The 27,000-nt window shown below is 41.0% G+C and overlaps 1 protein-coding gene across 6 annotated transcripts in view; it reads right to left on the bottom strand.

Moving 5' to 3' along the window:
- Nucleotides 1–23,093, bottom strand: part of TAX1BP1 (Tax1 binding protein 1) — a 33,399-nt gene extending 10,306 nt beyond the window's left edge. The window contains exons 1-13 of one of the 6 annotated variants that reach the window (XM_081164557.1): nt 22,960–23,089; nt 21,364–21,468; nt 16,488–16,671; nt 14,109–14,211; nt 12,590–12,777; nt 11,078–11,236; nt 9,398–9,546; nt 9,224–9,314; nt 8,248–8,433; nt 7,341–7,568; nt 5,009–5,155; nt 4,063–4,188; nt 2,638–2,709 (exon numbers count right to left, since the gene is read on the bottom strand). In XM_081164557.1, the coding sequence (XP_081020683.1) occupies nt 2,638–2,709; nt 4,063–4,188; nt 5,009–5,155; nt 7,341–7,568; nt 8,248–8,433; nt 9,224–9,314; nt 9,398–9,546; nt 11,078–11,236; nt 12,590–12,777; nt 14,109–14,211; nt 16,488–16,671; nt 21,364–21,386 (1,656 nt within the window). In that variant the 5' untranslated portion in view covers nt 21,387–21,468; nt 22,960–23,089. Of the gene's footprint in view, nt 1–2,637; nt 2,710–4,062; nt 4,189–5,008; nt 5,156–7,340; nt 7,569–8,247; nt 8,434–9,223; nt 9,315–9,397; nt 9,547–11,077; nt 11,237–12,589; nt 12,778–14,108; nt 14,212–16,487; nt 16,672–21,363; nt 21,469–22,598; nt 22,621–22,893 lie in introns of those variants that run through there. The other 5 variants (XM_081164558.1, XM_081164559.1, XM_081164560.1 and 2 more) reach the window with 5 other exon arrangements.
- Nucleotides 23,094–27,000: the final 3,907 nt, after the last annotated feature.

Below are 27,000 nucleotides of genomic sequence, written 5' to 3' on the forward strand. Positions count from 1 at the left end.
TACAGAACTCTATTTCCTTGTTATATGTTCTAGTGACTAAAACAACTCGACCACAAATCAGATAGCTACTATTTGGGAGCCTCCCCAGAGCCAAATTATTTTGTTTTAAGTTAATACCTTGAAACCTAGCTGGATGTAACAAACAAGAAAAATAAGGAGTAACATACATAAAGCACAGCTGCTTTATTTCCCAAGTCAAAACTTAAGAAGTTCCATATAAGATTAAAGTGACTGGAAATTTTTAAGAAATCAAACAAGGACTGCCCGAACATTTCTTAGATCCACAGATTTTAAAGTTGATAGTTCCTAGCTGTGTGTTATTGTTTATCATAACAAAAGGGTATTTGAACATTACAAAGATATCATCTTTATGGAAGTATGCAGTACAACAATTCTTTTAAGTTTTAACGAACCTAAATAAAAATGGTGTTTTGATAAAGCTAAGCAGAAGAGAATCATCTTAAACACACAGTTCCAACAATGGTGATTGTACTTAAAGGCTTTTGTTCAAGTATCTATGCATTTACAGAAAAGACTAGATTGTTAAAAGGTTAAACAGAGTGCATTCTATTGCTTCCCAATTTATATTCCATTATACATTTGTTTACAAACTTTACCCAAGAGGAAATGCTAAACACATTTATTTCTGCTATCCTCAAACCTATAAAATTACTTAGTCCCCATTTATACATAATACTTAGCCTTTGATTTTTCTGTAATCCCTAAATCTAGTTAACATATGGGTATGATTACTCTTTAGTTCCTTTTAGAATTAATTTGAGCTACATTTTATTTTTAATCTTTATTGTTTAAATTAATATGGAACTGTCACCACTCGTTAAACACTAAACACGGTGCATAAAGAACTGCTCAAACTTGGGCAACAGATAAATCCATCTAGGATCAGAACACCATCCCAAAAACCAAACATTTCTACCTATGTATGTATTGGGGCTGTTTCTGCTCCTTATACTGTACAGTGGTACCCCGGGTTACATATGCTTCAGGTTACAGACTCCGCTAACCCAGAAATAGTGCTTCAGGTTAAGAACTTTGCTTCCTAATAAGAACAGAAATCATGCTCCGGCGGCGCGACGGCAGCAGGAGGCCCCATTAGCTAAAGTGGTGCTTCAGGTTAAGAACAGTTTCAGGTTAAGAATGGACCTCCGGAACGAATTAAGTACTTAACCCGAGGTACCACTGTACTAGATAGTATAAGGAGGCAGGAATTGTTAGTGGATTGTGATCAGCCTCTGAAACCCTTATAAAAATGTAGAATATCTTTAGACAGCACATTTGGTTTCTCCCATTACAGTATAGAAAACAGTCCAGAGAACTATTCTCATCTCAGCTATTTCAATGCTATATGCATTCTTAACTTTATTTCAACTGTATTTGAATTCATTTCTTCCTTGTTTCACATAATGCAGTTTGCAACCAATTACTAATTCTGATAACTATGGCCTTTTCTAAAAACTATTGGCTGGGGAAAACCTGCACTGAAGCTACTCTCTCCATCTTACACCCACACACCAAAGATTAGCTGCAATTTTCAAGGGGTACATTTGAGATGGGGAAAAGGAGCACTTAAGAGCTGGCCATGGTAATGGCAAGTCTTTCCCCTCTCCATCTTCTTTTTTTTGTGGCAGGGCAGACCTTTTCCTTAAAGAGAAACACCTTTGCAAAATGTCATTATCAGAAAAAGATTATCAGCCCTCTGTGGAAGGCTGCCACCGGCACACCATCATTCTGCAGAGAGCCATAGAATTCTGGGATAAGAGAGGCATTTTGCAAAGTTCCTGTTTTTTGTTTTCAAAAAGAACGGACATGGTGGTGCTACAAGCAGCATTTTTACAAAGCTTTTTAAAAAGCTCCAGTAACACCACAGTAAGTTTTATCCACCTGTGAAAATTGCTAACCTCTTCTTCTCCCCCACCACCTCAATTTGCCATCTACGAAAGGTCTGGTGATCAGGGGTGGGACATTTCAGTCCAGCCCTATACTGGGTATGGCATGCGAATTCTGCCAACGACTGCCCTGTCTTCTCACAGTTTGCACAGCAAAGTGTCTTCAGATGGTCAACATTTAAAAGTGAAATGACCGTATTTTCACCTCAAACTTTTGCTGATGTACAAAGACCTGAACAACATGGGTCCTTAAGGAGTGCCTGAGCCCTATGTTCAGGTTCGATCACTGTGATCATCTAAAGCAGCACTGTTAATGTTACAGAGGCCCAACCAGAGGTCAGGCATTTAGTGCTGCTGGTCTTATGCTGTAGAACACGCTTCCAGCAGAGATTCAGAAGGCATACTTGTTTTTGACCTGCAGACATCTCTTGAAAAATTCATGCTGACTGCCCTATGCAGTTGTTTTTCCTGAGTAACCAATCATTTTAATATATCTTTTATACATTTTTTGTTTTCATGTTGCTATACCTTCCCTAATATTTTGTGAAAGAATGGTACATAAACACTTCTATAAACTCTAATTGAACACTTCCCATAGCATGTTTTTGCTAACAATTCCTGGTTTCTATAGGCAGCCTTCCTACTCTTGAAACAGCTTCATTTGCACAGCAACAGCTCCAAACAATCTCCAATGGAAGCAGCTCACCAACTTATAACATTCAATCAGTACCTTTTCTCTGCTGAGGATTCCCAAATGGGATGTCAGCTCATTTATCTGTCTGTCCTTTTCGGCCAATTGCACCTATTTAATACAAAAGTTCAAACAAACCATGTTAGGCAATGCACAGCTGTTCCTCACCTATACTTATAATGAAATTTTCTTCTGATTAAAGATTGCAGTCCAATGTTCTGTAACAGCATAAATTACACATAAATAATCATTTACATCACTATTACAGTTGTCAATAAAGTTTTGATCAGTAGCAACTCAGACTCAAGTCCTTCATTTGGCCAACAGATTGTGGTATCAATTCCTCCATCTACTAAATCAGTCTGTTCAACTGGGTTTTCATGCACTTCCCTACTTTTTTTTGATAATTCTGCTGTCACCTATCAGTTTCTAAAATCTTGTCAGGCCCTTAAGGTGAAAACGTAGCAAACTTTTAGGGGACTGGAGAGTGGGAAGGAGCTCTCTCTTCCTATTACTGTAAATGAGCTGGATTCTCACAATCCCTCTCCTGCTGTTTTCAACCAATCTACATCACACACAAAATTACACAGCAGCCATTTGAACAATAAGAAGCTTGCAGTTCTTGCATGGGAGGCAGGATCTGACAAACCTATCTCTTCATCCCTTTATTTCAGAAGTGGGGGGTGTAGAAGACAGGGAGTAACAGTGAGATATTGCTGGATATTGCCTCTCTGTCTCTGGAGAGGAGGAATATGGGTTAATACGTTTCTGTGGATGAGGAATAGGTGAGTAGATTGAACCTCCTTTCGCTTGCTGGCTCAGTTCTGGTGAGGAGGGGTGTAACCCCCATCTTAGAATACTTCAGAGTTGAACACTATCAGACAGATTTGGGGCAGTGATTCTTCATTTCCTCCCCCTTCTTCAAAATGGAGGTGCCATCTGACTCTTTAACCTTAGGTGTGGGGGCAAGATACAGTTCTTGGCAATAAAGGCACCTTGCATATGCTTAAGTACCATTAATCACCAAAAGCAGAAACTAACCCAACTCTTGCACCATGTAAGAACTATACGTTTTCATTCTCCGGGTCAATTTTTCTACCGCTAGAAAGAACCATGTTGATTTGCGAGTAGAATTTTCAGGCTTCATGGTATAATACTGAAAAGAGTAGCTGTTAACAGTACAATTATATATGCTACTATAGACAATCAACCTCTATTCCACAAGACAATACTGTACAGGTAAGATAAAGCTAGCATATTCAGCCAAGAATATTTCCAGGAGAAATAATGCGCAACAAAAATCCGAGTCAACAAAGCTCTCCATAAAGTGAATTAATTATTTTTAATTAACGGCTTTGTACAATGCATTTATTTAAGAACCTTATGATCAGCAGCTAATCTCTGTTTATTATTGTATGTCTTTAAATGTTTAGGTACCACTGTTAAAGGAAGAGTCAGACTTACTAGATACTGGTCTTCTACTGCAGCCAGCTGTTGCTTCACACTCTCACTAATTTTCATTTGCTCCTTCCATTTCAGCTCCAACTTAGCCAGTTCATCAGCATAGACACTGCATTTCAATTTCTCGTCCTGCAGATAAAATTATTAGTCAAGGTTTCTCAACCCCGCAGATTTCACTGGCCCTTTCACATGCATTGCAGCTTCTTTAAATAAAAGCTGCCAGCTGGTTTCCTCATTTGTTATCCAATCATATTGGCTCCTATTTTGCTGGCCTAGATAAAGAATCAAAGCAATGAAAATGCTTCCGTGTGATTTAGTATTTTTCTCCACAGTTCTTTTGAGACATAGCTGTTTATCTCTCTATAAAAGTTGTTTCATTTTGGGAGGGCGGGCGTTACAAATACACTCCACAAAGCTTTGCTACTATCAAGAATACCTTACATTCAGAAGGCCAAAGAGAATGCACATTACACTCCAATACACAGCAGAGCCGTTTATGAACAAACTTCTAAGGAACTAGTAAAGCAAGCCGGGGTGGGGGAGAAATGTGAACATGTTACCTTTGCGGGTAGAAGAACTGATATATACAATTCATCAATAGGTACCAGCTATTTAGACGTAATCTATTTCAAGAGAACCCATCATCCCACTTCATGATTTCAGGCGCTTCTTATTCATCATTTTTCCATTTCTCCTAATTCAACAGGTATTTTAACCTACACATTAAAGCTGCTATCTGGCTAAAGACACCTTTTTGAGATAATCCATGCATGAGTCATAGCAAACATCTTTAAAAGGAGCATTCCCTCCTAGGCAGAGAATAGCCATTGTGGATAATAAAAAAAAGTTACATATTTTCCTGTAAAAATATTCTATTCCTCCCACAGTAGTCAACTGATTTTAAAAAGACTGAGTGTGTAAATATTACATATTCACAAATGCTACTCACTGTTTGGTCAATAAGCTTATTGACTTGTTTTTGCAGCTTCTGGCATTCTTTGAATTTTTCCTTGTAATGATCAGCAGCCATCTGCAGGCGGAGCTTTAAGTCTTCTACTTCTCTGCGTAGTTCCTTCTCTACAGTGCTGGAAGTTTCCTTTAACAACAGAATGATCATTAATAAAAGTGTGTTTATTCTTCAAAATAACTGTGCTTTTTCTTAGTACTATAGGTTTTTTTAAGTGATAAATAAGAAATTACTTCTGCTGACGTCAAATTGCCAATTTTTCTTTTTAAAAAACTATGCTGAAATGGGATAAGAGTAACTACGTTCCTTATATGGCTTGCTATTTCTCTGGAAAGTTTAGTGCAAGTTGTATGAAGCCATTAACTGTTTCCCAGCCAGGCATTAACTGGGCACACACCCACTCAGTTTCAACAGTGCTACAACAGGAGTCATTCTGGGAACCTTTACTGGACAAAGAAGCCAATCCTTTAACAAAAAAATGTCCCAGCAGTCAATGGGCTCTCTTCCATAGCACATAATAGATGAAAACTGCAACTGAGATGCATCCTGTATTAACACTGACCAACTCAGTTGGTTCAAAAGGCTGCCTATAAACATTAACCATTAGGATAGTATTCAAATGCCATGTTCTGGCTACTTTCTGGAGAACTACTAGCGTACAGGTCAAATTAACCCTGCCAAATCAATGAATTTGGCTCATGACCTGACAGTGTATCACACCTGTTATCTCTTATCTTAGCACTGTGTTGCTTAACACCAAGATTGGAGATAAGACCGGCTTGCTCACCTACCGGAATGGCCAGTGGAGGGTGAGCCAAGTATAAGCAGCAATTTTTCAAACTCTCCAAATTAAAAAAATAAATGTCAAATGCAAATGCATACACCTATACCAAGGTGGGGGCATGTTCTGCTCCCATGCCTATGTGGGAGACTTACATTAAAATTGTTTATTTGACTGTGAAAGCTGCAGGCTACCCAAAAGATATTGGGGGCCTCATTCAACATTTCGCCTGTATGTTGGCCATTCCTAGATTGGAGAATCTGAATAGAAATTGCAAGAAACACTCTAAGCTAGGGTTACCAGATGTCCCTGGTTTCCAGGGACAGTCCCCAGATCTGCAAATGGGTCCCCGGACAAATTCTGTCCCCAGAATGTCCCTGGATTTCATTAAATGTCCCCAGGAAGGGGGGACACCAACAGAAGGAGCCAGAATCAACTCAATTGTTCAGCAGGGGGGAGAAGGCGCTGTGATTGCAAAGCACAGGCACACACGCGAGAGGGGGGAAATCGGAAAGAAAAGCCCCCTTTCTCTCCGTCAGCCTCGTCGGCCTCATTTAAATCTCCCTGGATGGCAGCCTGGCCTCTGGCAGGATCAAGTTCCAACCCTTCTTCAAGCTTCGCTCCCCCCCCCCCGCTTCTCTCCTCCATTCTGCCTGCACGAGTCTGTTTGCACAACAGGCAAATCCAATAGGTATGATGCGAAAGATATATTTCAACTGCCTAGACTACTTGCTATCATATTTTGTAACAGTTAAGCTTGCTTGCTGATGTTCACACAAGATCAACTCCTTGTGCTAACATTTCACTGGATCTCTTCACTGCAATGCAATTACTGTGTTCTAGACTAATACGGTGGAGGGACGCGGGTGGCGCTGTGGGTAAATCCTCAGCGCCTAGGGCTTGCCGATCGCATGGTCGGCGGTTCGAATCCCCGCGGCGGGGTGAACCTAGCAGTTCGAAAGCACCCCTAAAGTGCAAGTAGATAAATAGGTACCGCTTTCTAGCAGGAAGGTAAACGGCGTTTCCGTGTGCTGCGCTGGTGCCGGCTCGCCAGAGCAGCTTTGTCACGCTGGTCACATGACCCGGAAGTGTCTCCGGACAGCGCTGGCCCCCGGCCTCTTAAGTGAGATGGGCACACAACCCTAGAGTCGGACACGACTGGCCCGTATGGGCAGGGGTACCTTTACCTTTACACTAGTATGGTACAGTGGTACCTCAGGTTACAAACACTTCAGGTTACAAACTCCGCTAACCTGGAAGAAGTACTTCAGGTTGCAAACTGTGCCCCAGGATGAGAACAGAAATTGCGCGCCAGCAGCAGTGGGAGGCCCCATTAGCAAAAGGACACCTCAGGTTAAGAACGGTTTCGGGTTAAGAACGGACCTCCAGAACGCATTAAGTTCATAACCCGAGGTACCACTGTACTATACCTCACTGAAAGTGAATAATTGGTAATTATCCAAATAATTTTGTTTTGTATTATCTGTAGCAGAAAATGCATTATTAAACTTAACAGTGCAACCAATCTCTTACCTGTTCATTTTTCACCAGTGCCATTTTCTTAAGTTCACCTACAGCATCAGCAAGTTGCTTCTTCACCTTTTCATTTTCTAGTCGAGCATTATGAAGATCCGCCATAGTTTTATCGCGCACATTTACAGCATCACTGAGCTCTTTTGACATCAGCAGAGCTTCCTGCCTACTAGCTTGAATCTGATCCTCAGCTTTCCGAAGCTGCTCCTTCAAAATACTTGCCTCTTCCTAGAATAAAAAGCAGAAAACTTATTTTAAATGTGACTCAAGATTTATTTGTGTCTCAGTTATCTTCAAATGGAAGACAAACAAAACATAGCTCTGCACTACTTTTAGAGGAAACGCCACCAGTACAACTTCACACTAAGCAGTATGGACAGGGTTACTGACACATATTTCTAATCAGTTCTTTACATAACATTGATTACACCTTCCTAATAATTTCACTTGGCTTCCTTTTTTCTCCATTCCTGAACAATACAAACCTTGATACTCATATCTAGCCTGCTGGTCATATTAATATCATGATTCTGTTTCCTGCAGAAGAGTGATATTTTGGAAATATTATAATGAAGATATTGGTAAACAAAAGTATATGAAAGGAATACTTCTAATTATCAGCATAACATAAGCTATTTGACAAGACAGAGGTGTGAAATATCTAAAGGGAAAACATGCCACAAATGGAAAATTGCCTTTAATTATGAAACATGAACATAGACAACAAGTCTTATGGGAAGCCACAATAACAATTTAAACAGAAAATCAACCCCTCTTTTAGAGAATGAATCCATTTACCCAATGACTACGCAGCAGATAATTTGAGTTAACTGGGATATGCACTGCACAGAATGAAAAGCGGAATTCAATCATAAACATTAATATGTTACCAAAGTACCCCCATTACCTTGTTTGATGAAGTAAGCAAGAAAGCTCTCTTCAGCTTTTCTTTTTCAGCCATGCACAGTTGTAATCTGCCAACTTCCTCTTTATAATAGGCTATAAGGTTTTCTTTGTTTCCATCCAAATTCTTTAGAGTGTGAACTTCTGATGCAAGTTTGGTGTTTTCAATTTCTGTGTTCTTCAGATGTATCTAATTATAGTTACAAACCATATGTAATGCTAGAACCACCTTACCAATCATGTTTAATCCAAACAGCCCCCCAAAAAGAGACAGATGGGGAAATATTTTAATATGGTTGCTATCATGATGATGAATTCCTATTTTTTCATTGGCTTGGTCAACTGCTTTAAGGTCTTTTTAAAAGTTATGTCTGAAATGGTATATAAAATAAAATAGTTCTGAACAGACACTTTTCAAATGTTTTTATAAAGCTGATACTCATGTATTTTGTGAAAACATAAGTTTCATCAGAAGTGATGTTCCTTCCATGAGTGAACAGCTCTGTAAAGTCTATAGGTCTATTTGGAGTAGGTAGCTAGAAACTGATGCATTTTTCAGATGTGAATAGCATGTTCAACACAGATTTGACCAGGCATCCATACAAAACAGCTGAACTTCTCTTTTGTAGCTATAAACTCGTTTCTCTTTTATTAACCTTTAAGCGAATGTTCTATTTTGTTTTTATGGAAGATTTATTATGAAGTAAGTATGAAACTGGGAAACAGCAACACAGACATCCCAGTAATGCTATGCTGTAACTGCCCTGTGATCTTTGGATGAAGGCAGTATACAAATTTAATAATAATAAAATCTTTGTCAGACTGGCTGTGTTGCTGGTCTATGAAAACTAACTTCATCAAACAGAAATTTCTCTCTATATATACATATATCTACATGACCTTTATTTTACTGTAGCTTTCTACTGAAAAATGCATGAATTCTAGTTCTCAGCTATCTATCAGACAAGCAGAAAAGTTACCTTGTAGAGTTCCTTTTCATCCTTCTCAGTCTTCAACTGGCATTCAAGTTGTTCCTTTTCAATGGCTACTTTCTTGAGTTTATCTTTCAGGCTATGAAGAAAGTAAAACATCCTTATGTATTTGGTTCTCTTTAATTATCAGGATTAAATATCAGGATTAAATTAGATGGATACCTGTCTAACTCAGTTTCTTTTGCAATAGCTTTCTGAGTAACAGTCATGATGTCTTCTTCAAGTTGTAGAACTTTGGAAGTAGCCTCATTCTGCTTTTTCTTGAGTTCTTCATTTTCAGTTTTAAGGGTTTCTGCAGTTTTGGAATTATCCTTGCAAAAGCAAAAGGGCATTTGTCAAAGAACATTTTGGGTATACAATTCTAAAGGAAAATAAATCCTAATATTGCTATCAGTGAGGAAATCAGAAAGAGTGTTACATCTAAGGAGGGTTCAAGAGATCTAAGCAATTTGTACTAAGAAACCACATAGTACCTCCACCATGATTATATTCCCGCAGTTGAAAAGGAACATTAGCACAAGTTGAGTACTGATGTTGTTGCCTAACAATTCTGCAATGCAATGCAGAAGGTCAACTCTTCAAAATCTAACAAAAACAGCTGCTGCCCTAGAGGTTGAAAAATACATTTTGAAAGTGTAGGGAAACAAGTGGATGTAGTTGTTGCACCACACTATGAATGAGCTTCCTGTCAGGAGAATGACTACCATGACTGGATACCACCCATGCAGCCTGAGCCTCCCATTCCCAAATCTGTCCTAGAGGATCCCCTCAACCCTTTGGGGGTGGAATTAAGAAAAGTGTGTGGTGTGTGTGTGTGTGTGTGTTGGTGGCGTGGGGGTGAGACTAACATTGCTTCCCACTCCATGCTGCTGATGGATGCATTACTGTCAGCTGAGTGATTTCGTTGGGTACAACACTATATAGTGTTTAACTTAAGTCTAAACTGAGCTTCTGCAACTACCAAAGGAACAAAATTATCCCTGCAACTACCAAAGGAACTGCAAATCAACGGACACTGAAATGTATCTTCCATATTTGAGTAATTTTAAAAGAGTTGTACAAAATAAATATACATTTATTTTCACGCCCTTTTAAGATTATTAATAGAAGACTAGAACAGCAAAGAAAGAGAAAAGAAAGCCATAAAACCATGATTTTTATTAACTTGCAGAAAGAGAAAAATTATGAAACCAATGAATCTGTCAGTACTCTTTATTTAGTCTATACATATGGAAACATTTTTCAAATGTTTACAGGATCAACAAAGAGACATGTTAACTGATTTACTATATACCAAAATTATACATAAGGGAGCTAAGAGTAGACACTAACATAATATTTAAGTCTAACCCAGGATCCTAGTATTAGTTTGTCACGAGAGGGAGACAAATGACTGTACAAGGCTGCACTGCAGTGCGGGCATTACCTGGCTTAATACAATATATCATTTGTTTGTTATATTAAACAATCTTGTGCTGTGCAAGACAATGGAAACATTTTGAAAACTGCTCCCTCATACAACTTAAGCTAGATATTATAATTTTTAAAAATGTGTTTCTGTCTTCCATTGAGTTAGTCCTGGGTGAAAACAGCCTGAATCAAAACAGTTTGAAAAGTTCTACCAAGTTATCAAGACACAGCAATATTAAAAGCTATCAGAAATGTAGATATTTATGTTACACCTACATACATTCTGGAAAGTATATCCATTGCTAAAAACTTTCAAATGATGTGCATCCTCTATTCTGGATTCTGACGTCTTTTTTTTTTTTAAAAAAAAAGTTTTAATCTGCCTTTGAAAACGTACAATTCTTTTAAGCTTTTTTGAACTATAAGAGTTACCTTTTGCTGTGCTTCCAGCTGATCACATCTTTCCTTTTCACGGTTCAGTTCTTTTTCCAGTCTTTCAACTTGATCTCTAAGCTGCAGGGTTTCCTTTTCAAGTGAAGCAGTCACCTTTAATAGTTCTTCTTTTTCTTTCATAGTTTTTTCAATTTGGAACTAAAACGACATAATCCCATCTTACATGGTGATTCTTACCTCAATATCACCATAACATTACAAATTTGTAAGTACTGTATAATTTCTTTCAAGCTGCATAAATGAAGTACACAAAACCAAAAGACCAGTTCCCATATTTACTTTAATATCTGACCACCCACCTTATCACACATTAATAGTAAATTAAGGCTGAATTTTTATGTCAGGTTAATAGTCAGCACAGATAACTACTATTATTTTTTTTAAAAGGCAAAAGGTAAAGGACCCCTGGATGGTTAAGTCCAGTCAAAGGCAACTATGGGGTGTGGCGCTCATTTCGCTTCAGGCCAAGGGAGCCAGCCATTGTCCGCAGACAGCTTTCCAGGTCATGTGGCCAGCATGACTAAACCACTTCTGGCGCAATGGGACACTGTGACAGAAACCAGAGCGCATGGAAACGGCGTTTACTATTTATAGTTACAAGAAGTATCTAACTTCCGTGATTTGTAAAAGTTTATTTGTATCTCTCAGGTATAAGTAACCGCCAGAACTCTAGAAACGAGAATCATGGGATCCTTTAGGAACTTAAGCCCTCTTGAGGACTTCACCACAGAATCGTAAAGTTGGAAGGTATCCCCAAGGGTCATCTAGTCCAACCCCCTGCAATGCAGGAAACTCAACCACATTCCCATGGAAGCAATCATGCTGGAGGATACTGGCACACTCTGCCAAGCTCCACCTATCCTAATATGCCATCTCTATTCTGTTGAGAATCATCCACAAGTTTGAGCACAAAGATTTGCAACAGAGAGCATCCCCACGTGATCCTTATCCTTGCACCATGCCACAAACTGGCATGAATAATAGTGAAGTCTCTCAACCCTTTCTCCCCTCTGATAATTATTCTTAATGACCCTGTCACATCACAATACCTTCCTTCCTCACAGAAGCTTTGCAACCTACTTTTGAGCTCTGAAGTGCTTTTTAGACTACAGATTTAAAGTGGAGAAGTTCATAGGTAAGTGTGTGTGCACATACAAGTGAGCATACACACAGCTGCAGACAATGTAGAAAATATCTGTTAATCTAAGATTTTCTAGTGTCTCCATAAGAATTTGCTCCCAGCTGAGAAACACCTGTGCATGTTAAGGTAGCTACTGTCAAAGTATTCATTTTTACAAAATGCCATACTGCTCTCCTAAATTATCCTTGGAGTATACCCACTGAAATGGATGGACCTACATGATTCATGTCCATTCATCTTAATGGGTCTATTTTTGAGTATGGATACAACCCTTTAATTCTAACTTGATGGAAGTTCAGTTCTACGCTGTATAGCTAAATAAACAGGTATCACAATTTGCCAATTCAAACCTCAAGAAGTCCAGCCTTTGTGGTCACCACCAACATGTCTGAATTCCCTTCATCTTCCATCGTCAACAATTCTTCAACAGGAGATGACGTTCGAAATTGAAACGGAGTGCTTGCTCCACGGATCTCACCCTTATGTGTTACATAGCAGAACTGGTAAAATTCACCATCATCATTTGGAAGGTAGTATCCTAATGAAAAAAACAGAATTTAAAGCCCAAGTTCAGGGAGGCACTTAGCACAGGGACAGACTCCTGTCCTTCAGAGCCAGACAAACAAATTGTGTACAGGATGAGGAAGTTCCCACCCTGAATTTCAAGTTGCTTTTGTTCCTTTGAAGGGGAAAGTCTTGCTTTGTTAGGACACTATAAGAGAGACTAAAATACACCAACAGGAGAGCAGTGATAGGCCTTAAGACAGCAGGGAGCTGCCACTTGCCTTACTTTCCTTGGTCATGGAGGTCTAATGTCCTCTTGGGTCAGCATCCCTCACATGCATGATCTCCTGAGGAGATAGAGCTGCAAAGCTGCCTACATATAAACTCATTTAGCCAGACCAGTTGGGAATTAGTAACACCAAGTGATTTTTTGGGTGATGCTGGTCAGCTGTAAGTCAAGACAGGATGCGCCCCTCCATGTTTTATGGCTTCACACTCCTCTTGTGGGTGGAACACTCAGCTGATTTAGAGGGAAGGGGGCAGTGCCTCCCACTTGACTCCAAGCTCAGGAGTATGGCTCACATGATGTTAAGACTCTTCCATCTACAGTACAGGAGATGGAAAAAGAGAACTGGTCACTCACCCACCCCACCAATATCCAAAAGGGAAAGTGCTCATGCACCCTTTGGGAACTGAATAAAGATGACACTACATTACAGGCTATACTGGGTCCAGAACCTTCGCCTGCAGCTCCCTACCTCTTCACCAGCTAGCACCCCAATAAAAGAAAGGCAACCCCCCTTTTGATAGTAATGCCTTCTGGGAAAGAAGTATAGAAGACCCAGTAGATGGAATGACCAAGGTGACTCATGCAAGGTCCTGGAAAATGAAACAGTTGAGTAGAGTCTCTGTAGGCGATACTCCGTATTTGCCTGACTATAGGACCTGGGGATACAGCAGGTTATACATTCTGTATCATACATTGCGTGCCCATTATACATTAAGAGCAAGCACAAAAGGAGCTCCAACAGATTTCTCAGAAAAGCCAGGAAGTATAGATCCTATCACTTATTGAGCTCTATCCCAGATTGATAAGAGGTTAAGTCATCTTTACCACATGGTTAAATGGTGAAGAACACTGAAGGGTACTCCAATTAAACACAAGGAATAGCACAGATCCACTTACCCAGAACATCTAACTATAATGTTTATGTGCCCAAAGGTTTGAATCAAAGCTGTACTAAATAAATGATAAGTCAATAGAAATGGTATAATTTATCACAAAATATATGGATGTTTTTGAAGTTCTAAATAAGCAACAGGAAAAAAAACCTAAGCAGACATAGCAACCAATTTAAAATTTACCTTGAAAAGACAGCACAGAGTTAACTGTTGATCCTTCCACATAGTTGTCAGGCATAGGTGACCAAAGAAATGTGTAATAATCTCGTGCAGTACTCCAACCAACCTAAAGTAAAAAGCAGCCTTATTACAATATAATTATGCACAATTCTTTGTAAAAATTAACTTTCAGATCATCCAAGAAAAGTATTCATTTAAAAATCCAATTAACCACTGTTGTGCATATTTATATGCTTAATGTAGTTTTGTCTCAACACTGTAGTTTCTCAATAATTTAGCTACTGATAATGTTCCAATATGGTCTTAGGGACAAAAGGGGGGGCATGAGACATTGCTGGTAAATGAGTGCTTCATTTGAAAGACACTCCATTGTGAATAGTTTGGATTCCTAAAAGTCTGCTATTTGAAGACCAACACAGATCTACCTACAAGTGGATCTACCAGCAAGGAGGAGACATGAGATGTTCCAGTCTGACATTACTACTTTTCTATCTTTCACTTCCTCCAAGTAGCTCAAGTAAAAAGGTTCCCTCCCCATTTTATATTCACCACACCCCAGTAAGCTGGGGTGGTGGCAACTGGCCCAAACTCACCTAGGAAACTTTATGGCTTAATGGAGATATGAACCTGAGGCTCTCCAATCAGAGCCTGAAACAAGCCACTACAGTATGCTAGCTCTCAAATAAAGAATGGCAGACCACAATCATTCCTAGCAAGTAGGTCTTCTCATGAGGATAGTCTTCAGCATGTCTTGGCTTTGCCAAGCAGCAAGTTTGGGTCTTTAACTGGAACTTACTTGCAAGTAATTCTTATACTTACAATGCCACAGTTTGAATACTTAAACATGAAAGGGAGGGAAGAACTATGTGTGCACTTACTGTACAACCAATCAATAATCTTCCAGAGTTAATTTACATGGTTTTTAGGTACATATATGGAAACTTCTTATACAGCACCCCACTTCAAAACTTGCTGGCGCCCACTAGGAAGTCAGCAGAAAGATGAATGTCTGCCATGGGAACCTATATTACAGTACTGACAACAGCAGGAACTAGCACAACCAAGATGCTAATTCAGACTGCATTAATTGTTCTGAGCCAGTGCATAAGCAAGCTTAGCAAACCCAGTCTAAGTTTCAAATTCTGCTGTGTGCCAAGGTTAATATGAAGCCTTCATAGGAGATTTGGATTTGTAAATATACATTCCTTGACCTAGCTTTCTTCCATATTGACCCCTTAACCCTAATGGAACAAACAGGCGTTGTGCAACCTTTTTCCATATCTGTGAATCTCAGATAAGAGCATGCAAACCACCAACTTCTTGTGCAACACCAACATTTGCTCCAACACTGGTATGAGACTAGAGATCAGGCTGAAAGATTTTCACAAACTGCGTACACCACAAAGGCTATGCACAAGGTAATAATTTCCAAGTTCCATTTTTTTTATATATCTTGTAGAACACTGTTTGCATTTTCTTGCCTCATCAATTCTCAGGTACAGTAAGGCATTCTATAACTCAAAGAGGTTAACATGAAATCTTCTTTACAATACCGGCTTCTCTTAATATGTGTATGATTATTAGATTTCTTTCCAAGTATGATCACTGAACACAGCACGACTCACTTCCAAGTAAGCATGCACAGGAAAATTATTTTAGTAAAGGTATAGAAAAGAGTAAAATCACAACAAAAAATGAAAGAATGTTTAAATTTAAGAGTACAGCTAGTAGGAGACATTTGCTTTCATAAATATGTATAGCAAAAATGACTAACCCTTATTGAATCATTATAAAGCACCTGATATTTTAAAACATCTTCTATTAAAAATATAATCAAAACATTAAAATAATATAAAGAACAAAAGAAGCAGTAGGTAAAATAAAACCACCAACATACTAGGTAGATTAAAATATATTAACCCAACCAACCAAATACCTACTGGAAAGAAAGAAAAATTCACAAAAGCTGAAGGCAATCAGAGAGATGAGCCTCTAGGTATGGCCAAAGGGAATGCCTTTCTCTGCATCCCAATCAAACACAACTCAGATGGTGGGATGAAGAGCAGAGAAAATCTCTACAAAGTGGACAGGTTCATATTCTGTGATTAAATTATGTAGATTAAATTGTAAAGGAGAGGGTACATGGTTCCGCCTTAGCGGGAGGTGTAAGTGTAAGTAATTTATTGGTACCTTCCCACTGCACAAATGGTGATATGGCCTCAAAAGCAGCAGGAATTCAGCTATGATGATGTTGCCATAAACTTATTTATATTTCTAAAGCAAAACACATTCCCAACCATTTTATCCCATTTTCATGTGTATCTTCTAATTGACAGAAGTGAAACCTTATCATATATTAAACCATGCTACAAACTTGCTTACCTTGAAAATACCAACCCAATCTTTTTGGTGAGGGCGTATATAGGGAGTCAGAGTGTAATGGCACTCAAGGTGCACATTTGGAAGGTAACTTTTTGCTACATTCTGAAAGATGACATGTGCAAAATTTGAAGTCTGAAGGGCACTGTTTGAAGATGGAACTTCTTGAAAAGATGACATTGTTGCTCTGTAAAATAATGTTAAAATTCCTATTAAAACAGTAATTTGTATGATTCCAAGTTTTGAAGGTACAGACAACCTAAATTTCTTAACCACCCTTCATAAAAGATTGCAGGATAGCATGCAAAAGTATGAATAAAATTGAGTCAAACATACAAATATAAATTAAAGGCAATAGGCAAAAAATGTAAGAAAAATGTGAAACAAAAAACCACAGCACCCTAAAAATAGAACACAATCCCAAAAGTTATTTAAAATATAAAACTTAGAAAAGGAACTTAAACAAGAAAAAGATGGCTAATTTGTTTGTGGTATTCTCCTTCCCGTTTTAAAGACTCATTTAACACACAGTACCTAACCACTGGGATGGCAGGATGAGAGTGCCTCCACACATCATACCATCCACTAAATTAGCTTTATCCACACAACATGCTAAGAGGATCTAAACATATATTACATATTTAAAGCAGGGTCACACTCCCCTGCTTCACTCCCGTGAAGGTCATCCATCAGGGCTGCCAATGCTTTCCCCCCCCAACCTGGTGCCCTCCAGATTTTTGGACTCCAACTTCCATCATCCTGACTACTGGCATGCCAAGTGGGACTGATGTGAATTGGAATTCAACAAGATCTAGATAATGCATTTCATGCAGAAGTGGCTGGAGCTGAACTGCCACCACCTTTCTGAAAAGAGGATATTTACAGCTGGGCAATATAAGCAACCGGTTTAGGCATATCTGAAATTTCACAACCACGCATGCATGCATTGTGTCAAACATATAAATGACTAAAAAAGGTCACAAAAAGGGGTGGAATTTGGCAGGCTTATGGAATGTAATTGACCACTGCCTGTAGTCATTACAAATCGTCAGGTTTTCAAGTGAGCTTCTTAAGGCATAAACAAACACCGTCTCACAAGGAGACACCACCTTCTTGATGCACTATTCCTGAGTCAACAGACTCATACTTGAGAGACTTACACCATCTATGGACCAACTTGTCTCCCCGTTTGTTTCAAGGTAAACCAAGGAACCAAACGCCTCTGCAGTGCCTGAGAGGCAACGATTTCAAAATGACAGCAGAGACTAAAAAAAAGAGTGTTAGTCACATCAGCTTGAAATTCCTCAAAAGCATTCAGGAATTTTATTGGATTCCATGTGTCTCCAAAAGCAGACCAACTTAATGGATCCACCATCCCTGCAGAGGAAAACTGCCAGTATCAATCTCACCCAGAAGTGAAGTGACTGTAACAGGACTGCAGTAAACCCTATTATTTCCAGGCAAACCTCCTGTCTGGTCCAAAATATCATATTCATTGCATGCCTTCCAGAATCCGTCAGGCCAATAATACATTTAAACAGCACCACTATGGTTCTGAAGTCCCAAAGTTGGCCTCTTTAAGATGGATATAGCATGAATACTGAAATTTCCAGTACAGCATCCTTTTTCTAACCCCATGTTTCCTTGTGTTTATCCATCAGGGATGGGGAATGTGCAGCACTCAAGATGTCGTACTGTAACTTCCATCATTGCTGCAGGTTCCCCTGCCCTGTCAAAAATGATTTGAAGTTAAAACTAAACAGATAAAGTGCCAATTAGCAAATGGCATCCAATTATTCAGGAAGGTAAAAGCAGCCTGTAAAGAGTTCCAAAAAGCTATCTGTAAATTAGGTGAATGGACCCACAAAATGGCAAAAATGCTAAAGCAAAATAAGCATAATGCATACTGGAGCAAAAAAATGCCAAGTTCACAAAGTCTGAACTGGCAGTGACTAATTAGGAGAGAGATATTTGGGTCACAATTAATAGCTTACTGAAAACATCAGCTCTCTCTGCAGCATGGAAGAAAGAAATTCCCATGCTAGCTATTACAAAAAAGGGGCTAAAATTAAACTGTCTATACATAAATGCCTCATATAAATTGAATGTGCAACTTCACATTTGGTCATGCCACCCTGAGGAGATAAAAAAGGCACATGATAGCCAAAATTATCAAGTGATTGGAACAATTTTCTTAAGAGAAAAAGCTGAACTATTTTATACTGAACTAGAAAAATACAAGATTTTAAAAATGCATGCATGGGTAAGAATAGACAAGATTTTCTGCCTCTAATATTAGTGCTCTTGTCTCTCAATAAAATTAACTGGCAGTAGATTCAGGACAGACAGAATAATAGAATTGCAGAGTTGGAAGGGATCCGGGGGTCAGCTAATCTAAGCCCCTGTAATGCAGGAATCCTGCCCACAGCTGTCCCTAGGTGGGCTCAAACCACCAACCTTCTGGATAACAGCCAGATGCATTGCCTAACACCAGGTCACTGATGTGGATTTTGTGGGAAAGGTTCAAATGGGGGGAGGGAGAATCCTACGCAAATTTTGCACAGGGTAGTTTGCATTGCAAAATGCTCCACTGACTTTGAGAACATTTATATTACTTGTATTTAGTAAACAAAGATAAACACTTTGAAACTACCAAACTTATCTAATATAATATTTGCAATTGGCATCCGTTCATTATTACTAACAAACTGATGAAATTGATAAAGTTTCCACAAAAGATACTGCTAGAAAATTTTCAGTTTTAGAAAATTTTCTGTGCCACATCAATCCATGATGGAATTTGCTGTCAAAGAATGTGGTCTTGACCGCTAGTCTAGGTAAAGGACCGCTGACAGTTAAGTCCAGTCACGTACGACTCTGGGGTTGCGGCGCTCATCTCACTTTACTGGCCGAGGGAGCCAGTGTACAGCTTCCGGGTCATGCGGCCAGCATGACTAAGCCGCTTCTGGCGAACCAGAGCAGCGCACGGAAACACTGTTTACCTTCCTGCAGGAGCAGTACCTGTTTATCTACTTGCACTTTGACATGCTTTTGAACTGCTAGGTTGGCAAGAGCTGGGACTGAGCAACGGGAGCTCGACCCGTCGTGGGGATTTAAACCGCCGACCTTCCAATTGGCAAGCCCTAGGCTCAGTGTTTTTTGGGGTGGGAAACTTGTGGTCATTCCAATGTTGTTTAACTGCTCCAAACTTTCATCAGCCTAGACCCAAAGATAGTTTGCCAATGAACGCCTGTTGCTGGGAAGACACCTGTTTTACCTTCTAACTCTGACTGTAAGCTTCTTGGTGGCAGGTGAGTAGCAAATGTGGGAATCAGGATGAGGACTACATTTGTTCTGATCCAGGCATAGCCAAGGTGATGTCTTCCAGATACTATGGCCTGCAATTCTCATGAGCCCCAGCCAGCAAGGCCTATTTTCAGGCATTATAGGCACTGTAGTCTGCACCGCCAAGAGCACCACATTGGCTATCCAGTCTGATCCAACAGATTCTTATGCTCACTCCCTCCATCTTGTTCCTCATTAAAGGCAACTGCACATAATGACTTAATCCAAAGTTATAGTGAAAACTCATTACAAAAGCATGACTTAGGAGTGAATGGATGCTAATCTATGCTAGCAACTGTGAGATAAAGAACATTAGACTGCATAATTTAGCCAACTGTTGTGTACGGGAATATCACGTTCACAAGGTAACTAAGGTAATGAGCACTCCTGAGTTGAGTCAATATGTAATGGGAAGCTTATTTTAAAAACAATTTTTAATAAAACTCCTTTCTGATAGTCACAAAAACAGATTGTGTTTGTCACCATGTCTAGGAAAACATCATTAGCGGGTAGTATTGTTGCCACAATCTCAGCTATGCCAAACATGACACCACAAAAAGCATCCAAAACATATCTGAATCATCATAATCACACTGATAAAGGAAGGGTGGTTATCATGAACTAACTGGTCTACATATACAAGAGGCTGAAAAGCAACTCTTCACCATGTTTACTGGGCACTATCCTCAGACTCCACTGAGGAATGACACAAAAATTCCCATAGCTTCATGAAGTTATGTATCTGCAGGAGCAAATCTATATTTGGACAGACATGCCTGCAGAGCTTTGACCATAGGCCTTCTATTTACTATGCAAAAGGCTCAAATCCACTTTAGGGGGGATTTCCCCCCTTCTACTACATTAACAACAAAATCCTGTACCAGTATACTCAGAAGTCAGTCACATCAAGCACAATAGAGTATGGTCACAAGATTCAGGCATCAGGATTGAAACTTCATTGGCATCACAAAACTAGGGACCTTCTGTTAACTCACTGTAGTTATAACTGATCAGTGATTATCCTGTTTCATTGGAATATTTAAATAAGAATGAAACACCATTTGTATTTTATGACTTATTCTTCTCTTCAGACACATGTATAATTCAAATGGTGATTATGTTTCATGTCCTTGATGAAAAGCACAGTGGTGGTTTAGTGCTCAGTGGTAGTTTATACTACAACAAATCTGTTCTTTGATGCCATAAAACTTGTTTTATGGGATCATAGTGCAAAAAAGGCAGGTAAATAGTTTTTTATGAATGTTGTTCTTAATATCAGAATTTCCTATAAAGGACATAAAGCTGAACATGTTTTAATTCTGTGCTAAAGGAAGATATGGTTTATAATTAGTTTTTGTATTTCCAGAAATACCTCCATTGTGTTTTTATCCCAGCATATTTGTAAAACTTGAGTCCCTAGCCCAAGGCAATAATCTAACCTGATTAACTCCACAATAATTTCTCTCATTCTCTTAAGAACAATCTGCAAACAAGGGTTTAATACCATGCCTTCAATAAGAAACATTTTTTGTACCTTTTGAAGAATTCTTGCAGCATCCAGCTTTAGGAAGGTTTTTGGCATGCTTCAGACGCTTGCATATTAAATTGGAAATGCTAGTTTCATCATTGTCACTTTGGTCTGGAGGGAATAGTATGCCTCAGCATTAATACTTTTTTGTCATAGTATTCCACACACGGTTGATTGTGACTATCTTCCTAAGAGTTTCTGTTTAAAGCACTCGATGTCCTCTTTAATAGAGCAGCATCAACAGTGCAACCTACTATCTATATATTTTCTATTCAAGAACCACCTTTTTTTTGTTTCCATTACAAACAGGAACACTGAAAATGAATGTTTTTCAAGCTCATTCAAGACCCGCTTTCTAAAGGCAATAAATTACCCCAAACATTTAAGTCAATATTTATCTAAGAATTTGTATTTTTTATTTTATTTTTTTAAAAAAATCCTTCAATAGCTGCTTACTCCAAGGGTAAACCACCACTGTGATACACAGTAGCAATCCTACCTTAAAGATACAACACCCACACCACCTCATGCAACTCGCAGTTTAAAATCTATTCCAACAAGCAAAGGTGGCTACTCTGGAAAAGTCATCTAGAGCAGCAGTATTTCTACCTGTCATTAAACAGTAGTCAAAACTGATGTGTTAAGTACCAAAATCCCGCAGGAGTTTGCAAGCAGCTGCACGTCAAAGCTGGCAAAAGCGAAAGCTGCTCGGGACCTTAAGAGGCCGCTTGTTTACACAGCTCACAATGAGAGGATCTGATGGGAGGAGCTGAACTGGAGCCAAGAGAATAGGGCTAACAAACAGAAGCAGAACGTACTGGGGTTTTATTTCCTGATAGAGATAATTGCATATTATTGCCTCCATCGCCTGGCGAATTTAACCTGACCTTTGCCCCTCTCAAAGCTATTCCACCTGCAGGCGGGATGGAACGGAATGCAAAAGCGCTTGACACGCCTTTCCCCCAACCCCCCCCCCAGTTGCGCAGCAACACCATTACTTCGAGACAACCCTACGGGCTGCCCCCTACCTAACTCCCAAGCTCAACTTCTTGCGCTGCTGCCATTTTCCTTCTCTGCTAGCCTAACCTCGCCAAGCCAGCGCTCCTTCCCTTAAGCCTCTCGGCGCTTACGTAACCCGCGCCACAGACATCAGATTAAGCAAAAGTGGAATTTCTTGCACAAGCCCCGCATCCCGAACGAATCGTGCGGCGCTGCATTCGCCACTTCCCTCGTCCTCTTACCCTCTCCTATCTCAGCGTCACCTTGGAACCCGGCGCAGACACGTTCACACGACCATATCCCCGCCGTCGCGCTGCAGCCAGCGATACACCCGCCCCCGCGGCCTACGACCCACCGCCCGCACCGTAAGCAGCGGACCCCGCCCCCAAATCACCTCCACAAGGGCGACCGCGCGCTCCCCCACACAAACACGCAACCTCGCTCCGCTGTAACACGGACCAACGGACGGCACCGCCCCCGGCCCCCCCCCCCGCGAGTGTCACTGTGACGGAGGATACCGAGAGCAAGTAACTTTACCCCCTTACGCGCAACACGGCCGGGAAGGGAGTTCGCCGCGGACGCGGGGAAGACTAGGCCCCTCACCTATCAGGGACGCTGGAGGCTTCAACAACACAGACGCGCGGCCGCCATTACTGCCTCAAGAGCCCGGCCCCCTTCGCGTGCGTCACTTCCGGTCTCCGCGCGTCCGAGCGCCTCTCGCGCTCTCCTCACACGTGACAGCCTCGAATCCAAGTGCGCACCTGCCGCGTCATCCTTATAGTCTGTCTAGCTGATAGTTAGTTCTCACAGCCCAGTCTTGTCTCCTGAGCGGATTCAGGAAGACCAGTTAGCTCATACTGTAGATGAGTTGTAGAATTGGAAGGGATCCCCAAGGATCATCTAGACCAGTGATGGCGAACCTTTTAGAGACCGAGTGCCCAAACTGCAACCCACTTCTTTATCGCAAAGTGCCAGCATGGCAATTTAACCTGAATACTGAAGTTTTAGTTTAGAAAAAACAACTCCTACATTAACATCTTTTGTCCTAAAAGAAAAACACAATAGCAGAGCTTTCAATGATACAAACAACTTTTAATTGAAAGGCAAAAGTTTGCATTATCCTTGTTTGGGAAATCATGAAAAAGGGAATTACAGTGGTACCTCGGGTTAAGTACTTAATTCGTTCCGGATGTCTGTTCTTAACCTGAAACTGTTCTTAACCTGAGGTACCACTTTAGCTAATGGGGTCTCCTGCTGCCGCCGCGCCACCAGAGCACAATTTCTGTTCTCATCCTGAAGCAAAGTTCTTAACCCGAGGTACTATTTCTGGGTTAGCGGAGTCTGTAACCTGAAGTGTATGTAACCTGAAGCGTATGTAACCCGAGGTACCACTGTACTGTCAGACAACATGGCCGTTTTGATAATTTCCCTTCAAGAAACTCTTCTTTGGGAGATTGCAAAGTAGAAGCTGAATGGCCATCTGCCATGGATGCTGTAGTTGAGATCCCTGCATCTTAGACTTAGATGGACTTAGATGACCCTCGGGTTCCCTTCCAACCTCCCACAAGCCTCTGATTCGATGGCTGGCCCGCCAGGATGCACTTCTAAAGTGCGGGAGGGAGCAAAATGGCGCCAGGCTTACTGGCAGTTCTGCACCGAGGTGCTTTAAGACAGCAGAATGGAGCGTTCATAATTCTGCTGCAGCCCATGGGCAGCAAACTGGCTACTCATGCACGGCTTTACTTGGTGCTCACACTGCCCCTACAAACTCATGCCCCTACAAACTCTGTGCTGGGGCGACGGGACGCGTGCCCACAAAGAGGGTTCTGAGTGCTGTTCACCACTCCTGATCTAGTCCAACCTCTGCTGCGATGCAAGAATTTCAACACCGGACCAGACCCTGCAAGTGCACACCCTCCAACATTTCTCCAGTGAAAATAAGGACGCCCTATTCTATAATAATAATAATAATAATAATAATAATAATAATAATAATATTTATACCCCACTGGGTTGCCTGACCATTCTGGGCAGTTTCCAACATATAGCAAACACATAATAAAACATTTCAACATCTACCTTCAGGTATCTTCAAAAGGTTGTATAGTAACTTATCTCCTTGGCTTGGGGGCCGCATTAACTCCATACCCTCCAACATTTCTCTGATGACAATTGGGGGATTCCAAAGAAAAAGCGGGACATTCCAAGATCAAATCAGAAATGGGGATGGCATCTGTAAATCTGGGGCTGTTTCTGGAAAATAAGGACACTTGGAGGGTGTGTAAGCATGCTAGCCGTTACTGCGGAGGCTGCAATCCTGGGCTTACAGAACCATCCTGAGGGGGGTGGTTCTGGGGGCCATATTAGGCTCACAGGGTTGGAAGCGAGCTCTTCAGTATACCTGAAGGAGTGTCTCCACCCCCATCATTCAGCCAGGACACTGAGGTCCAGCTCTGAGAGCCTTCTGGCGGTTCCCTCATTGCGAGAAGTGAGGTTACAGGGAACCAGGCAGAGGGCCTTCTCGGTAGTGGCACCCACCCTGTGGAACGCCCTCCCATCAGATGTCAAGGAAATAAACAACTATCTGACTTTTAGAAAACAATTGAAAGCAGCTCTTTTTAGGGAAGTTTTTAATGTTTGATGTATTTATTGTGGTTTGAATATTTTATTGGGAGCCGCCCAGAGTTGCTGGGGAAACCCAGCCAGATGGGTGAGGTATGTTTATTTATTTATTTAGAGTCTGTCAGTGGCAGACCTTGGGGGTCTCAAATTTCAACAGCACCCTGTACTTTGAGACAACCCTATTGGCTGCGCTACCTAACTCCAAGTAGGTCCACGTGCTCAACTTCTTCACTTCCTGCACTGTAATTTCCCCTCTCTACAGGCTAGCCTCACCAAGTCACGCCTCTTTCATTCAACAAGGGGGCAAAGTAGGACTTGTGAGGGATGTGGCTGCAGAGAAGGTGTAACCTGGGGAGAGTGCCAAGAGCTAAACAGAGATGTCTGAAGAGCCAGGTTTGGCCCTTGGACGTAAGGTGGGGCACCCCTCTACTATAGATACTAAGGATATTGGCAGTCTTTGAGTTGCTGATATGGTGCTTGAGCCTTTTCCATAACCTTTCTTATTCTTTATTTTCACTAGCTTTTAAGGGCCAGTGTGTGAAAATGTATGTGAAACATTTATTTTGCCACAGAGAGTGTTGTTTAGTTTGGGATGTGTATTTTTCTGAAGGATTTTGTTAATGACTTCTTTATGGTTCCCAGCTCTTCATCAACAGACAGCACCTGTTGGTTTAACATCCTCAAAGCCGTGAAATGGAATTCAGAAAATGGTGAGGCAGAACGAGAGATCTGCTTGTTAACATTGGAGGAGACAGGCAGGAAAATTCCACGTCGGCACCGAAATCATGGCTTCACTTGTGCCTCTACCGCCGTTTGCCACAGCCTCTGAATAATGGGACTCCTACCTCGCTCAGTTTGACTGCTACCTCCAATCAAATGAGCTGACAAGAGGATCTGTAGAGCAGAAGCGGGGCCTCTTCTTCAGCCTTTTTGTGGCCCCGAAGTGTTCGCGACGGCCCGAGCATCGGTTGCGCCTCTAGCAGTCCAGGCAGCACCTTGGGACACGATTCAAGAGAAGCTCCACAACCACTACGCCCCGAAGCCGTCCAAGATTGCTGCCCGCCATGCGTTCTACCACCGGAACCAGGCAGAGGGGGAGTCAATCAACAACTACACCTCCACCCTCCAACAGGCTGCAATGCACTGCGAGTTCCAAGACTTAGACGATGCCCTGATGGATCAAATCGTCTGCGGGGTCCGGAACATCCGTCTGCAACGGCACCTCCTCGCCAAGCCAGACCTCACGCTGCAGAATGCCACTGAGGAGGCCGTGGCCTCAGAAGCTGTTGAACTCTCCGCCCAGGAAATCCACAAGGCCAGTAGACCGTATTTAAAGGACTATGTTGCTGGACATGTAACACTGTTGGTCTAATGGAAGTATGTGAAATGTAACCGATATGCTTTGTGCCTAATTGAACCATTACGTGTAGTGCTGTATATAAGGAAACCATTACGATTGTAACTAACGCCTTATCTCGGTGGGGAGGGGTGTTATGTATTGAAGTTCTCACCCTGGCCACCAGGAGTATTGTGTATGTAGTTTTCACTCAGGTCCGTGTCAGTTACTTTAGGCGGGAAACCCTGGGTTGTTGTTGCTACAATGTTGGCAGCCGGCTGCCTATAAAAGCAGGCCGGCTGAGCTGTTTGCTGTTCAGTTCTGTTCCAGCTTACAAATAAAGAGCTGCTTTGGAGAAATCGCTGTGTCGTCTGATATGTTCGCCCACAACTTAACAGGATGGGTCCAAGTGGTTTTCCACTTGTCCTTCACTTTCTAAGCATGGATCCAAGAGGTTTTGGCCCTTGTACCCACCACTTTTCCTGGAAAACCCACTCTTTAGCAATCCAGAGAATGTTCAGTAGTAAAGATCAGGTGTCCATGGGGGAAACTGGCAGGACTATGAGCCCTTACCTGAATACCACCCTATGTCTGCATATTGTGAAGCAACCGGAAAAACTCTATGAGAATACAATTTCCGATGCTAAAATGAAATGATGATACTATGTAATGGTACCAATGCAGAG

Source organism: Podarcis bocagei (genome assembly GCF_964188305.1).
Source record: "Podarcis bocagei genome assembly, chromosome: 12".
In the NCBI taxonomy this organism is placed as follows: Eukaryota; Metazoa; Chordata; class Lepidosauria; order Squamata; family Lacertidae; genus Podarcis; species Podarcis bocagei.